Genomic DNA, 14,727 nt, shown 5'->3' with positions numbered 1-14,727 from the left:
AAAGTCATCTGTTCCTGGACTTTCATTTGTTGAGAGTTTTTGATTACTGATTCCATTTTATTGTCAGTAATCAGTCTGTTCAAATTTTTTATTTCTTCCTGATTCAGTTTTAGAAGGTTAAAGTCTCCAGGAATTTATTCATTTCTTCTAGGTTGTCCAAACATTGACATATAATTTTTCATGTATAATGCATAATCCTTTGTATTATATATAATCCTTGGTATTGCTGTTGTGTTGGTTGTTATTTCTCCTCATTTCTGATTTTACTTGAGTCTTTTCTCTCTCTCTTTTTGATGAGTCTGACTAATGGTTAATCAATGTTATTTATCCTTTCAAAGAACTATGTCCTGGTTTCATTGATCTATTCTACTGTTGTTTAGACTCTTTTTCACTTATTTCTGTTCTAATATGATTTTAATCTTTTCTGATTTTGTTGAGACTTGTTTTGTAATCTAACATGTGATTTATTCTGGAGAAGATTCCATGTACATTTGAAAAGATGATGTATTCTGCTGTTTTGGATGGAATGTTCTGAATATATCTGTTAGATCCATCTAAACCAAAGTGTCACTCAAAGCTATTGTTTCTTTGTTGATTTTCTGTCTAATGATCCATCTACTGATGTTAAGTGGAGTGTTAAAGCCCCCTACTAAAAGTATATTACTATCAATTTGTTCTTTTATATCTGTAAATGGTTGTATCTGGGTGTTCTCATGTTGGGTGTGATTGTTATATCTTCTTGTTAAATCGTTCCCTTTATTATTGTGCGGTGTCCTTCTTTATTTCATGTTACAGTCTGTTTTAAAATTCATTTGCCTGATATAAGTATTGCTATACTTATACCTGGGTTTCTTTTTGCTTCCATTTGTATGGTAAATGTTTTTCTATCTCTTTACTTTCAATATGCAAGTGACTTCAGGTCTGAAGTGAGTCTCTTGTATGCAGCAGAGATGAGTCCTGCTTTTTTATCTATTCAGTCACCTCTGTCTTTTGAGTAAAGCATTTAGTTCATTTACATTCAATGTAATTATTGATAGGTATGTACTTACTGTCATTTTGTTACTTGTTTTATGGTTGTTTTTGTAGTTCCTCTGTTCCCTTCTTCTCTTACTCTCTTCCCTTGTGGTTTGATGGCTTTCTTTAGTAATATGCTTGGATTACTTTCTCTTTATTTTTCACATATCTGTTATAGGTTTCCAGCTTTTCATCTGTGGTTACCATTAGGTTGACATATAACATCCCATGCATATAGCAGTCTATATTAAGTTGATGGTTGCTTAGGTTTAAACCCATTCTAAAGCCCTACATTTTTACTCTCTCCTCATGTTTTACATATATGATGTCATAATTTCTATCCTTTTATTTTGTGAGTCACTTGATTGACTTTTATACATATAATTGATTTTATTCCTTTTGTGCTTTAATCTCCATACTGTTTTTAAAATTTTTTTAACGTTTATTCACTTTTGAGAGACAAGAATGCAAGCAGGGGTGGGGCAGAGAGAGAGGGAGACACAGAATCCGAAGCATCCTCCAGGCTCTGAGCTGTCAGCACAGAGCCTGATGCAGGGCTCAAACTCATGAACCACAAGATCATGACCTAAGCCGAAGTCGGGCACTTAACCAACTGAGCCACCCAGGCACTCCTCCATAGTGTTTTTATAAATCATTAATCTATGACTTTTATTAAGTTTGTATTTACCTGTGAAAAATTTTTTCCTTTAATAACTTGCTCTTTTTTTAAGTGTATTTATTTATTTTGAGAGAGAGAGAGAGAGAGAGTGTGTGTGTGAGCAGCCAAGGGGCAGAGAGAGGGATAGAGAGAGAGAATCCCAAGCAGGCTCCACACTGCCAGCACAGAGTCCAATGTGGCCTTGAACTCACAAACTGTGAGATCATGACCTGAGCTGAAACCAAGAGTCAGACACTTAACTGACTGAGCCACCCAGGTGTCCCCCTTTCATAATTTTCTCACTATTTTTCTTTACACTCAAAGACTTCCCTTTAACATTTCCTGAAAGGCTAGATCTATTTTTCTATTCTGAACAAGAGCCTTATTGGGTGAAATATTTTTTTTGCTGCAAGTTTCCTCCTTTCATCACTTTTAATATATTATGTCATTCATTTCAGGCCTGCAAAGTTTCTGCTGAAAAACCAGCTGATAGTCTTATAGGGTTTCTCTTGTATAAAATTATTTTCTTTTCACCCATTGCCTTTAAAATTCTTTTTCATTACTTTTGTCATTTTAATTTCTATGTGTCTTGGGTGAACCTTCTTGGGTAGGTTTTGTTGGGGCTCTCTGTGCTTCCTGGATCTGGATTTCTGTTTCTCTCCCCAGATTAGGAAAGTTTTCAGCTATTATTTCTTCAAATAAGTTTTCTGTGCCCTTTCCCCTCTATTCTTCTTCTGGGATCCCTATAATGCAAATGTTATTATACTTGATGATGTAGCTGAGTTCCCTTAATCTATTCTTGTTTTATTAATCTTTATTCTTTTTGTTATTCAGCTTGGTTGCTTTCCATTACTCTGTCTTCCAGGTTGCTGATCTGTCCTGCTTTCTCTAGTCTACTAGTTATTCCCTCTTGTGTATTCTTAATTTCACCTATTGAGTTCTTCATCTCTGATTGCTTCTTTTTTATATTTTCTATCTCTTTGTTGAAGGTCTCACTGAGGTCCTCCACTCTTTCCTCAAGTCCAGTAAGTATCTTATGACCATTACCTTGAACTCTCTTTCAGGTAGATTGCTTATTTCCATTTCATTTAGTCCTTTGCTGTGATTTTGTCACACTCTTTCATTGGGGACATATTCCTCTGTATCTTCATTTTTTCTAATTCTCTGTGTTTGTTTCTATGTATTAGGAAAGTCATCTACATCCCCCGATCTTAGAAGTAGTGGTCTTATGAAGAAGAGGTCCTGTAGTGCCCTGCAGTGAAGTGTCCCCTGTACACCAGAACCAGGTGACTCAGGGGTGTCTCATATATTTTGTGCACCATTATGTTGTGATTGAAATGCTTTTGCCTTCAATCCAGTCATCTGCAATGGCCCCCTTTGCCTGTTGCAGAACGGGTTTGGTCCTTGTGCCTTAAGAGACCAGTCTGGGTCTGCCTTGGTCTTGTAGTTGGGTCAGATCAGATGTCTTCCCTCAGTCTGTCTGTTGGGGTTGCAGTGACTCCAGACTACAGGGTTCTCTTATTTCCCTGTCCCCTGTGAGGTTTTTGTTGGTGGGAAATGCCAAAAGTGAGGTCAGATGTCTGCCACTAACTCATTGCTAGGGGTACAGTCAAACTGATGTGTGTGGTTACCTTCCCCTCTTCCTAGGGCAAGAATCATGTTGGAGTAGTGCTGGCCACTATTGGGGCTGCTTGTAGAATTTCAGGTGCCATCTTGGAGGGACTCCCACCAAGTGGGGCAGGTTGGATGGGACAGATCTACAGGAGAACACACAGGCAGGGTAAGCTGTTAGCAAGCTAGGTGTGAGTGTTTGCACATTGGTTCTGGCAGGTTTCCAGGTATCTAGGCTGAAGGTTGGGGGGTGAGGAGAAATGGCACCCGCTAGCTCTTTTGTTCTTGGAGAAGTTTCATAAAGATCCTCCCCATCCAGTGCATGTTCTGAGATCAGTAAATAAATATCTTTCCAGTATACCCCAAGTGTTTTCAACTGCTGCTTCTATGCTGTATCTTCACAGGATTGTTTGTTATACTGGCTGTTTAAGTGCAGGGACTCAGTTTCCTACTGCTCTGTGGCTCTCACAGAGCTAAGCCTGCTGAAATTTAAAGTACTCAGAGTTAAGCCTCACTCATTGTAAAAACTCACATAGTTAAGCCCCTCTGGTTTTTGATGCCAAATATTATAGGGACTCATCTTCCCAGTAGAGGTCTCTCTTGTCTGGGGTACAGGTGTGTGGTCTGCTCCTCACCCTTCTCTGTGCTCTTGGTGTCCCTCCTGTCTGTGGTTGGTCTCACAGGGAGTTTGGCTCCTGAATGTGTCTCTGTTCCTCCTACCATTTTCGATGTGGTCTACTCTCTATGATTAACTGCAGAGAGTCTGTTCTGATAGTCTTTCGGTTATTTTCTGGGTTAGTTACACTGCTGTGGCTGTGATCTAGGTGTACCCATGGGATAAGGTAAGCTTAGGATCCTCCTACTCTGCTATCTTCCCAGGCTCCCTGCCAAATTCATTTTTTTAAAAGTCCTACAATCATGTAAATTCCATTAATTTTTCTCAAAATGCAAGATAAAATGAAAAAATAATGGAGAGAATGCTTGCTATTATGCTCAAATAATGTGTAGCCTCTCTCAAACATTTTAGTGACTGTAAGTTTAGGAATTAGGAGAGAGGAAATGTACAAACCCTTGAGATGCTGTCCTCCTTTCCTTCCACTCATATGCAAATGTCCTGGGGTATGTGCCTTTTGAGAACCTGGAGGCCAACAATTCCAAATGACTCTTAGTATGCCCAGGTCAGCAACTGTAGAGGTGGAAAGCCACTCCTCAAGCTGGCCCTTGGGCAGATAGGAATTGAAGTCCGTGAAGCAGAGTAGTAGAAACAAAGGAATGAGCTGGCAGAAGCATGTCTTGGTGGGGTATGTAGGGAGCTTATGGGAAAGGGAAGGACAGGGGACTGAAATGATAAAAACAGAAAAGAAATACTGTGTGAGGCTGATTGCTAGGAAGGAGACTGGAAAGTATGGTGGGATGAGATGTAGCCAGTTTTCAGGGAGAGATGCCAGGCTGGGATGGAGAGGAAGAGGTCTAGAAGCTGACAGAGGAGGCATGGGGTCTGTACCAATGCAAGAGTCACTGAGGGGTCAGGGAGGACTCAGGTACCCTGACTGGCCTGCTGGTGGTAAAAATAATACTACAATGATAATGAAATTTTCATACTAGTTATTTGACAATTATTATATTATTATCAAAACCCCAAAACAAGTGAACTCAAAAAGAGCCTTCAATTTAAAATCTAGGCCTGGAATTACAACTAAATGGCTATGTTGAAAGTGTAGCTTCATCTGGGAAACCTCAACTTCTTCAGCTATTCAATGGAGAAATGGGCAAAGCCATTCTCCAGGATCTTTCACCTCCAACATGCTGAAATCCTGGGGCCAGGCCAACGTCGCTGCCATGGAGACAGACTCAATCCTTTAAGACATTCAATTCCAAGTTCAGCAGTATTCTGTCAGCTCATCTAAATTATAGCAAACTCCAAAATGACAAATCCACAGATAAAGAGGATTCTGTACTAATTTTCTTTTCCTTTCTCCCCCCCGCCCCCTTCAGGCTCAGAGTTTATTTGTTAACCAGCACCAACTATAAACAGTCAACCCTTTCAGAAGATGCTCAAATCCACTACTGAAAGCTGTCAGTACATTTTGTAAACAGAGCAAAACTCTGTATTATACATAGGCCAAAGAAGGGGATCAAGAAAGTCAGCACGTGCTCACAGAAAGTCTCTGGGAGGCCGTGGCCTGATGCAGCATCCTCCAGAGCACCTGGGTTGGTTCTGGACCAAAACAACAAATCACAGACTACAAAAGTCCTTGCAGTGTCTATAATAGGTAAAGTCAATGATGTAGAGAGAATTGAGGCACATGTAGAAATCCTCCTAGTAAAAGGATCCTCCCATCATGATCCCCACTCCAAATAACTATATCCTCTATATTGTCCCTGCAGGACTTCTATGATGCAGAGTAGGGTACACTGGGGTAGTCTGGAGTCCTGGTGCCATGAGACACCATCTAAATCATGCAACAGATATAAAATGACTCATCTTCCTTGAGCCCCAGGTCTCTATTCTCTAAACTGAGGTTAAGACAACTCCTGCATAGGACTTTGGTGACAAATAAATGGATTAATTAAAGCCCTTTGTAAATGGTAAAATTAGTGGAAAAACTATTCAAATGTAAATCATTAGAGTTATAACTTTATATAACCATATGACTTTAATACTCTTTAAAGTCTATGGTGTATTTTTTAATTGAGATAATGTAGTGGGAATAGCATATTAGCTAACTATAGCATTGTCAATGGTTTGCTTGTAAGATGAATCTATCACTACAGACCTCTAAGTGTCCAAGGACTTGAATCTAATACTTGAACTATTGGAAACAAGATGTTTGCCAGACTGGGGGTTCTAAAAACATAGGAACTACAAAGGGCAATGAAGTCAGAGGGGGTGGAGAGTGGGGGGCGGGGAGAAGAGCAGGGAGATGCCACAGGGAGCATATGTATTTATTCCCAGGGTTTGGGGAGAGGGACGGCTGTTAAAGTACATATTCCACCTGACAATTTTGTCTTGACCAGCACTAATGAACTTGGTGATCTTGCCCAGGAGATTTTCAAGCTGTGTTGCAGCCTCTTCTTACTGCTTACAGTAAACTGCAAAAGTGACAGATTGATGGAAGAACTGTTACACAAAAAGGAACCAAGATTTGATGATTTTTAAAATTCTCAGCTTCTCTAGATAGCAAAAGATGCTAAAATTAAGAAATGGCTTCCAGGTTGCCAGGAAAATGTGGTCTAGAAATAAAGCTGAATGAGACAGCATTGCCCTTGGTTAGGACTTCAAAAAGATCGAAGGATCAGACCATTAGTGGGTCCCACACAAGGGGCTGCTGAAGAGAGTGAGGGCACTACATACAAGTTGTCTCGGGAACAATAGGACCCCTGGGAAGTATGAGGACTTTTGTTTCAGCCTTCTCAACAAAATCCAAACTAGAGAAAAGCTTTTCTCTAAGAGATTTCAGGATGTGACTTTTTTTTTCTAGTACAGCAAACCCCAATAAGATTCACAGAAATCTCTCAGAGTTTTTGAGAAAATTAGATCAGTAGAAACAGTGGTATTTTGGATTGAAAGGAGTAGAGACAATAAAAAATGAGGTTGGCCGACCCTAGAAAGTCTACTGGCAAGAAGCAAGCCCACCAAACTAGCTGGATACAAACGTGCACAGGCTTTCATGAAAAAGGATGGCCCAAGGGCAGACCAAGGTAAGCAGCATCTGAGAAGTGCTTTCCAAAGATCCTTGCATCCTGGTATCCTTGTCCTGTTGAGATCCCCTCCCTTTGAGTGTGGACTGGATCCAGTGACTTGCTTCTAACAAATGGAATATGGACAGTATTATTGCTAGATCAGGTTATAAAACACTGTGATTTCCATCTTGTTACCTCCCACACTGTCTGTTGCCATGTTGCTTGTTCAGATTGTTATGAGCTATCCATGCCCAGAAATGCCTCTGGCCAGTATGTCATAAGGAATGGAGACCCTCATTCCAACCACTCACCAGGAACCAGATCCTGCCAACAATCACCTGAGTGAGACTGTAGACAGATTCACCCCTAGGGCAGGCTTGACTAAAGCTTTAGAAGAAACCCAGAGCTAGAGAACCTAGATAAACCATGCCTAGATTCTTGTCCCACAATCATTGTGAGATAGTAAATATTTAGGGCACCACGTTTAGGGATAATTTGTTAAGCAACAACAGATAAAAATGGTCAGTGTTATGGACTGAATTATGTGATTCCCATTCATATGTTAAAGATCTAATTCCCAGTATTCAGAATGTGACGTTATTTAGAAAGAGAGTCATTGCAGATGTAACTAGTTAAGATGAGCTAATACTGCAGTAGAGTTAATCTAATCCAACATCACCAGTGTTCTTCCAGAAAAGGGAAATTTGGACACAGTTATGTCTATCAAGAAAACACCATGTGAAGATTGGCTTTAGGCTACCACAAGCCAAGGAACTATCAGAAGCTGGGGGAGAGGCCTCAAACATCTTTTCCCAGTACCTTCAGATGGAGCACGGTCCTACTGACACATTGAGTTGGATTTCTAGCCTACAGAACGGTGACAGAATAAACTTCTGTTTTATAAGCCACTCAGTCTGTGGTGGTTACAGCAACCTTAGCAAACTAATACAATCAGTAAATGGGAGAAGAAGTGTTAGGGAGTGCCAAGTAGAAAAGAAATCAAAGAATGCTTTATTCTGATTCCAGTAGTCCTGTGAAACACTGACATCCCCTCACTACATCCTGGAAAACAAACAACAATCAATGTGTGCCTATTCAAATGCCATCACCATAGTCTTTTCCCCTCGGAGAAGTTATGGGGATGCAATGAGTCACACTCATGTGAACATGCCCCTGACATCACAACCTCCTTCACCCACCTCAGAAATGTAAACAGGGTAGAGTAACTAGAGGAAAACAAACCAGAGCAAAGCCCTGAGGCACACGGTAAGAAAGAAAGGTCAATATAAGGAGAATCCACCTGTATCTCACCTCTGATATAGATTTGTTCCTTTAAAAAATAAATAAATAATGAGAGAGGATTCGACTCTCTTTTGTGTAAATTAATTTACAGCACAAGTTAACCCATTTAAAGAACCACACAGTGAATCACTTCAACAAGAAAAAATCATCTTCTAATGTACCTCTTACATAAGTTTGGGCTCTATGGAGAAGCACACACCAGCCAGGTTCTGAATGTGAATGAGTAGTCTCCTAGGGGTCAATATCCAGCAATTCTAAAACCCTATACATATTGGCTTTCAATTAATAAACAAAAAGCAATTGATTATGGAAAATTCAGGGCTGAAAAATAGACATTGTGATTAAAATTCATGGTGACTGCTCTCAATCAGGGCTGGCAAGTCCTGATGGGGAAAAAAATCTTTTTTTTTTTTTGTTGTTGTTGACTTTGTTAATACCTGAGAAGAAAGACATGAGAAATGAATTACATTCCAAGGGTTCTAAGAGGGAAACACTGATTCCTGAGGCAGCATAATTATCTGCTTCCAGCCCCTGACCTTTACTCCCTGATGACTGACAGAGAGGGAAGGGAGAAGGGAGCAGGGCTCTCCGGGGCTCTGTGTGAGCTAGAAGTGCCAGGAATTGCTCTGCTTCTAACCGATTGCTATAGAAATGTAGGTTATGCGCAGCACATAAAGCTGCACTGAAATATGGTTCAATACCGTTTCTGCCAGATCCTCCAAACAGACTCAGATGCATCCTGCCACCAGGGGCTGGTGTGAGTAGTGTATAATTTCTAAAAGCATTTCATACACGCACCAAACATGGAAAAAATATGGAAATGCAATCATGATAAGGAGTGACATTTCTCAAGGTGCGCCATTTGCCATATTTTGATTAACTCCCATTTCTGAATGGCAAAGCAGCTTCTGTTAATAAACAGCAAGCTTCAATTAGACATCTGTGAATGCAATCTACATGGAACTCTTGGCTGGCACGTGTGTGTCACCAGTTTTCCCACAGCCTGTGTGCCTGTGATCCAGACTGGGGGTGGGGAAGGGTGTTTCCAGCGATCTCATGAAGTGCTGGGCATTTCACTCCTGTGAGCATGGAGAACCCCTACGCTAGTGTTGATGTCATTTCTTTCCTTTCTTGGCCTTTCTCACAGTCTGACTCCCTGACCAAGAATTCAGAGTCTAGAGAGTGGCCATTCTCTGAATGGAAGCCATCCCCTGATACTAGGAAAGTATTTAATTAGCAATTTGGAAAGGAAAGAAGCCACAATGTGGAGAAAAGAATGTGGATCCTGGGGCCAGACCAATCTGTGTTTGAATTTAAGGCTTCACTGTGTAGTGATCATGTGACCTGGGAAAGTGATCTCAGTGTTCTCAGCTAAGTCACCCCATCTATGAATGGGGATCATGAAGAATTGGCCCTTTAGAGCCAGGCACTGTTGCAATGTGATGATGACACCGTGGGAAATCAAAGCGGCAAAACTCCATGCCTTACAGTTTAGTATGAAGACATTGGCAACACATGAAAATAACGAAATTGCACGGTGCATGGGAAGGTGATAAGGACTATAAAGAAAAATAAAACAGGGCAGAGGATGTGGATGATGTGGGAACAAGAGCTGCAATTTTGAATGGAGTGGTCAGGGAAATTGCCATTTGTGTGTGCTAGGAACTTGCCAGGTGACAGGTGGTTGGGAGGAAGAGGGATCAGCAAGCACAAACACTATGAGGCCAGAGCACTGCTGAGGGCTCCAAGAGCATCAAGGAGGCCAGTGTGGCTGCAGCTGAGGGAAGGAGGAGGAGAAGCTGGAGGAAGCAAAGAAATAACTGGAGGTAGGAGGGTTTGGTGTGTGGGGGCCTTGTAGGCCAATGTGCAGGCTTGGGTTTTTATGATGAACAAGAGGGACAGCCATTAGTGTGTTTTGAACTAAGAAGTGGGCTGATCATTAAGGATTCTGTGAATTAAAAGAAGATGAAGATAGGGGCATGTGGGTGGCTCAGTCAGTTAGCCATCCAACTCTTGATTTTGGCTCAGGTTGTGATCTCACGGTTTGATGAGTTTGAGCCCCCATATTGGGCTCTGTGCACTGACCACTCAGCCTATTTGAGATTCTTTCTCTCCCTCTCTCTCTGCCCCTCCCCTGATCATGCTCTCTCTGTCTCTCTCAAAATAAATAAATAAACTTTAAAAAAAGAGAAGATGAGTGGCACCTGGGTGGCTCAGTCGGTTGAGTGTCTGACCCTTGACTTTGGCTCAGGTCATGATCTCACAGTTTGTAGGCTCAAGCCCTGCACTGGGCTCCGTGCTCAGTGCAGAACCTGCTTGGGATTCTCTCTCTCTTCCTCTCCCTCAAAATAAGTAAATAAAGTTTAAATTTACTTAAAAAAAAAGAAGATGAGATAAAGATGAAGAAGAGGAGAAGGGGAGGGGGAGGAGGAAGAAAAAGAGGAGGAGAAAAGGGGAAGGAAAAAATGCTATGAAGTACTTTGCACATCTCCCAGGGCAGGTAGTTTTAAAAATGAGATCTTAAGCCCTTTTCACATCCCCCAGAGAATCACACTGATCTTTCTTTCTCTTCTCCCTTGCCCCAAGATTGTGTGATTTATGCATACAATTTTGGTTGGCAATTTTTATGTTGCCTGAATTAATGGCATGAAACTTAAGTAATAAGAAGGAGGTCTGGAAGCAAAGCACATGTTTTATCAGAGATTCTGGCGATTTCTGTTGGTGATTTCTGCCCTGCTGGGACAAGGAAGTCAGATACATTTGGCCACCCATCCATCAGCAGCTGTCCAGAGATAGGGGTGCTCTTGACCAGTGTCTGCAGATTCACTCCACATATCTGTTTGGAGAGTGCAAGGCTGTGTTCTCCCAAAACAAAGAAAGACAAAGACAAGGATGGGGCTGATGGAGTACCTGTCCATTTGGGAGAAGTTAATTCTGCAATTTCATGATCTCATAGTTGTTACATTAATCTGTAGCTGTTTTTCTCTTTACTAACTTCTGCTCAGAAGACAAAGGTCAAAAGGGAGACACAGATGAAGAGAAGCAAGCTCACTAACACCCTCTCCTTACAAGATTTGAGGCAGTCGGCCAACTGTGCTGTGTCATTAAAATGTCTCCTGAGAAAGAAAGGCTCACAACTCCCCAGCATGCATCTCAAGCCTTGAGTTCTCGTCTCAGCGCTGGGTAAGACAGTGCTGAGAGACCTCAAATGCCACACTGTCCAAGACATTTTAGCTTCCCAACCAGTGTCTCTTTACACAGTCCTTAGCTGAGGGAATGGCTCCTCTGTCTAGAAATCTGGGAATCAAAGACTCCTCACACATACTTGGTAATTGAGTGATCTTCATTCTACTTGTCAAGCAACTCCCTGAGCTAGTATTTCTAATGTGGCTATGATAGTTCGGAATATAAGTTGTTTGACCTCCTCTCCCTGTTTCTTATCATATCTTCTAACCCATCCACTGATTTATTAAAACCTGATTAGGTCCCTTCCCTACTTAAAATTCCCCAATGTCTCCTCATTGCCCAAATCCCTTAGGTTTACACACTAGACTCTGTAATTTGGCTACTGACCCTCTCCAGTATTTTTTCTCAATACCTGCCCTTCTTGCTTCCTCATTTCCCCAACCAAAATGCACCTTACTCTCCAGCCATTTTGAGTTTGTTGTTCTCCTAAAGTGTACTAAGCTGCTTTAAGCAAATCCTTTGTTTAATCTGTCCTCTTGCCTGGAGTTCTGGCCTCACAGTGACAAGGTGCCTCCCAGACCTGCAGCTACAGGGAACAGTATCGACCAAGAGAGACAGAGATGCAAGTTCTGACACTGAGCTCTGATTACTTCTCCTGGGCTCCTCCCAGACCATGCCTGAGGGCAGCAGAGATGTTAAGGCAGATCTTTTCTGGAAGGTCGGGAGTTCTTCTGAGGCCAACTTTGGCTCCTTTTTCCAAGGACCATACAATGGTCTAGGATACTTCCACCTGACTTTTCCCTCCCTCTTTCCCTTACTCAGGGCCAGACATGTGGTCTAACAGCTTTCCCAGTTTCTTCTGCATCACATTGCACTTTCTCTTTCACTTCTTTCCCCTAATGATGTACTTACACATGTAATCCTCTCTTGGCAGCTACATCTCAGGGGATCCAGTCCCAGACTAATGCAATGACTGTCTGGTGAAAGCCTACTTTTTTTTTTTAATTTATTTTTGAGAAAGATAGAGAGACAGAGACAGAGCATGAGCAGGGGAGGGGCAGAGAGAGATGGAAACACAGAATCTGAAGCAGGCTCCAGGCTCTGAGCTGTCAGCACAGAGCCCAACATGGGGCTCCAACTCATGAACCCCGAGATCGTGACCTGAGCCGAAGTTGGCCGCTTAACCAACTGAGCCACCCAGGTTCCCCAAGCCTACTTTTTATCTGACATGGTTCTCCTCTATCTTATGACCCCTAGGCAAAATGATATATCATATGTAATAATAGTATATTATATACTGTAAATAATAATGGCACTATTAATATTAGAAATGTAAATATTCATACATCTCCACTGTATCCTACCTGAAATGCCATCACATCTCCTGTTATGCTGCATTTTTCCATTAGAGTGGTGGTGTCTTACACAACATCTCTGCACCCACAGAGCCAAGCACAGTGGCTGGCTCACAACCCACAATGGTTCATCAGTGACTAGAAAAGTGCTTAGCACATAGCAGATGTTCAATAAATGCATGTTGAAAAAGTGAATGCATTTTACTGGCTAAATGAAGGAAGGCCTGGATGAATGGCACACAGGCCTGCAGGGCAAGGGTAGAAACCAAAAGTCTTAGAGAGACAGGAGGGAGAAAGAGCAAATTTTTTTTTTTTCCCTGAAGGAATAATGGTGAATGAGCAAATTCTTACAGATAAGGTTTATGAAAAAGATATCAAATTACTGACATTTTAATTAAAAGTCTAATTATAAATCAAGTATTTGAAATTTTGTAATTTTAGGTTGCCCTGTTTGAGTATTTAGGCTGTCATTAGTTGTTACATAGTGGAAGATGCATTGGGATTGGGTATAGCCTGAATGTTCAATAAGGGTGGGCAGTTTGCTGTGGGAAACACACAGCCTCATCTCTGAATGAGAAAGATATCAATGCGCGGAAGAGATCTGAAAGTCATCACCCTCATTTTGAACTGTGTTGTCAAGAGCAAGGTACTCTTCATGGAACAAGGCAGATACCAGTCTTTTAGTTAGGGAGATACCACGTTTTAAGAAATATTTTTTAATCCCTGATATGTCTGCATTTGCAATTTCTCATTTAAGAAATTAAAGCTAATAAAGTTTAAACAACTTGGATTCAAATCCCAGTTTTTCCCTTTGCTACCTGTGTGACTTTGAACAAGGAACATAACCTTCCAGAGCACTAATCTCCTATAAAAGGAGAATAATAATTAAACTTCCCATACAGTGTTTTGGAGGATTGAATGAACTGATAAATGTGTATGCCACAAGAACAGCATCTGACACACAATTGCTGCTCAGTAAATGCTGGCTGAATTGACAGCCAGGGCTGTGGTGGCATCTAATGCATTTTAAATGTCTGAGATGAATTTACAGCTTGGTATTTCTCCAAAGTTGAAATCTACTTGGAAAGGTTTCTCATAATAACCCTCTCTTACTCTTGTGAACCCACTCACTCTTTCGGGCTGTATTCCCAGCTCCGGTTCTGAGGAGAGAGCTCTTCTTTTGCAGGGTCTGAGGAACATTTCCAGTATCGTTACTACTTTTTTAGGTCATCTGTCCACCAATCGAGCTGCTGCTGCTACTGCCACTTTTCAAAGAGTTTAGTCCTCCTCAGGCCTCATAGCCCAGCTCTCCATAAACACATGTAGTTGTAAAGCTGTGCTTTTAGGGGCTAATTCTCTGTCCTTCTCCCACTTGGCCACTCCCCCATCCCTGTACTTACTCTCCAAATCCTCCCTAGTCTACTTACTAAAACCCATCTCCTGGAAAGGATCAAATAAACCATTTACACTAGAGATCTTTCAATAAATTGAACTAATATTTGTATTAGAATAAGTCTCCTCATGCTAAATGTATCACTGACCAGTAAGGCAGCCACACACTCCGCTGATGCCCAAGGGGACTCCACATGATCACTCCTTGACTCTATGAAAAAGTGTGGTGGCTTTAAAATATGTCCACAGATTCTTTCATATTCCTCCTTTCAAGGGAAGGAGACTAGTCTCTACCCCAACTCCCCCTTTACTGTGCCTGGACTTAACTCGCTTCTTGAAAAAAAATACAGTTAATGGTGTGTGATTTTAGACACTTGGTTGCACAAGGTACTGTGTCCCCCTCCTTGTTCTTCTTGGATTTCTCACTCTGGATGAGAAGAGAGCCCTGTGGGAGGAACAGAGGCCTCTCGCCAATAGCCATGTGGGTACACCCTCTTGAAAGCATACTCTTCAGCCCCATTCAAG

General features: G+C 41.5%; 1 protein-coding gene across 3 annotated transcripts in view; it reads right to left on the bottom strand.

Annotated features, from left to right (window-relative positions):
* Nucleotides 1–14,727, bottom strand: part of ZMAT4 (zinc finger matrin-type 4) — a 349,139-nt gene that overhangs the window by 18,244 nt on the left and 316,168 nt on the right. Inside the window, exon 7 of one of the 3 annotated variants that reach the window (XM_053901051.1) lies at nucleotides 6,941–7,091. The exons of the other annotated variants lie outside the window; for them this stretch is intronic. Within the exon in view, the coding sequence (XP_053757026.1) occupies nucleotides 6,953–7,091 (139 nt within the window). The 3' untranslated portion in view covers nucleotides 6,941–6,952. The remainder of the gene's footprint in view (nucleotides 1–6,940; nucleotides 7,092–14,727) is intronic. 3 annotated transcript variants of the gene reach the window in all.

The sequence above is a fragment of the Panthera pardus genome, unplaced genomic scaffold (assembly GCF_024362965.1).
Source record: "Panthera pardus isolate Hobbes unplaced genomic scaffold, ASM2436296v1 HiC_scaffold_13, whole genome shotgun sequence".
Classification (NCBI taxonomy): Eukaryota; Metazoa; Chordata; class Mammalia; order Carnivora; family Felidae; genus Panthera; species Panthera pardus.
The sequence above is the reverse complement of the archived record's forward strand: the minus strand, read 5'-3'. Positions and strand labels throughout refer to the sequence as shown.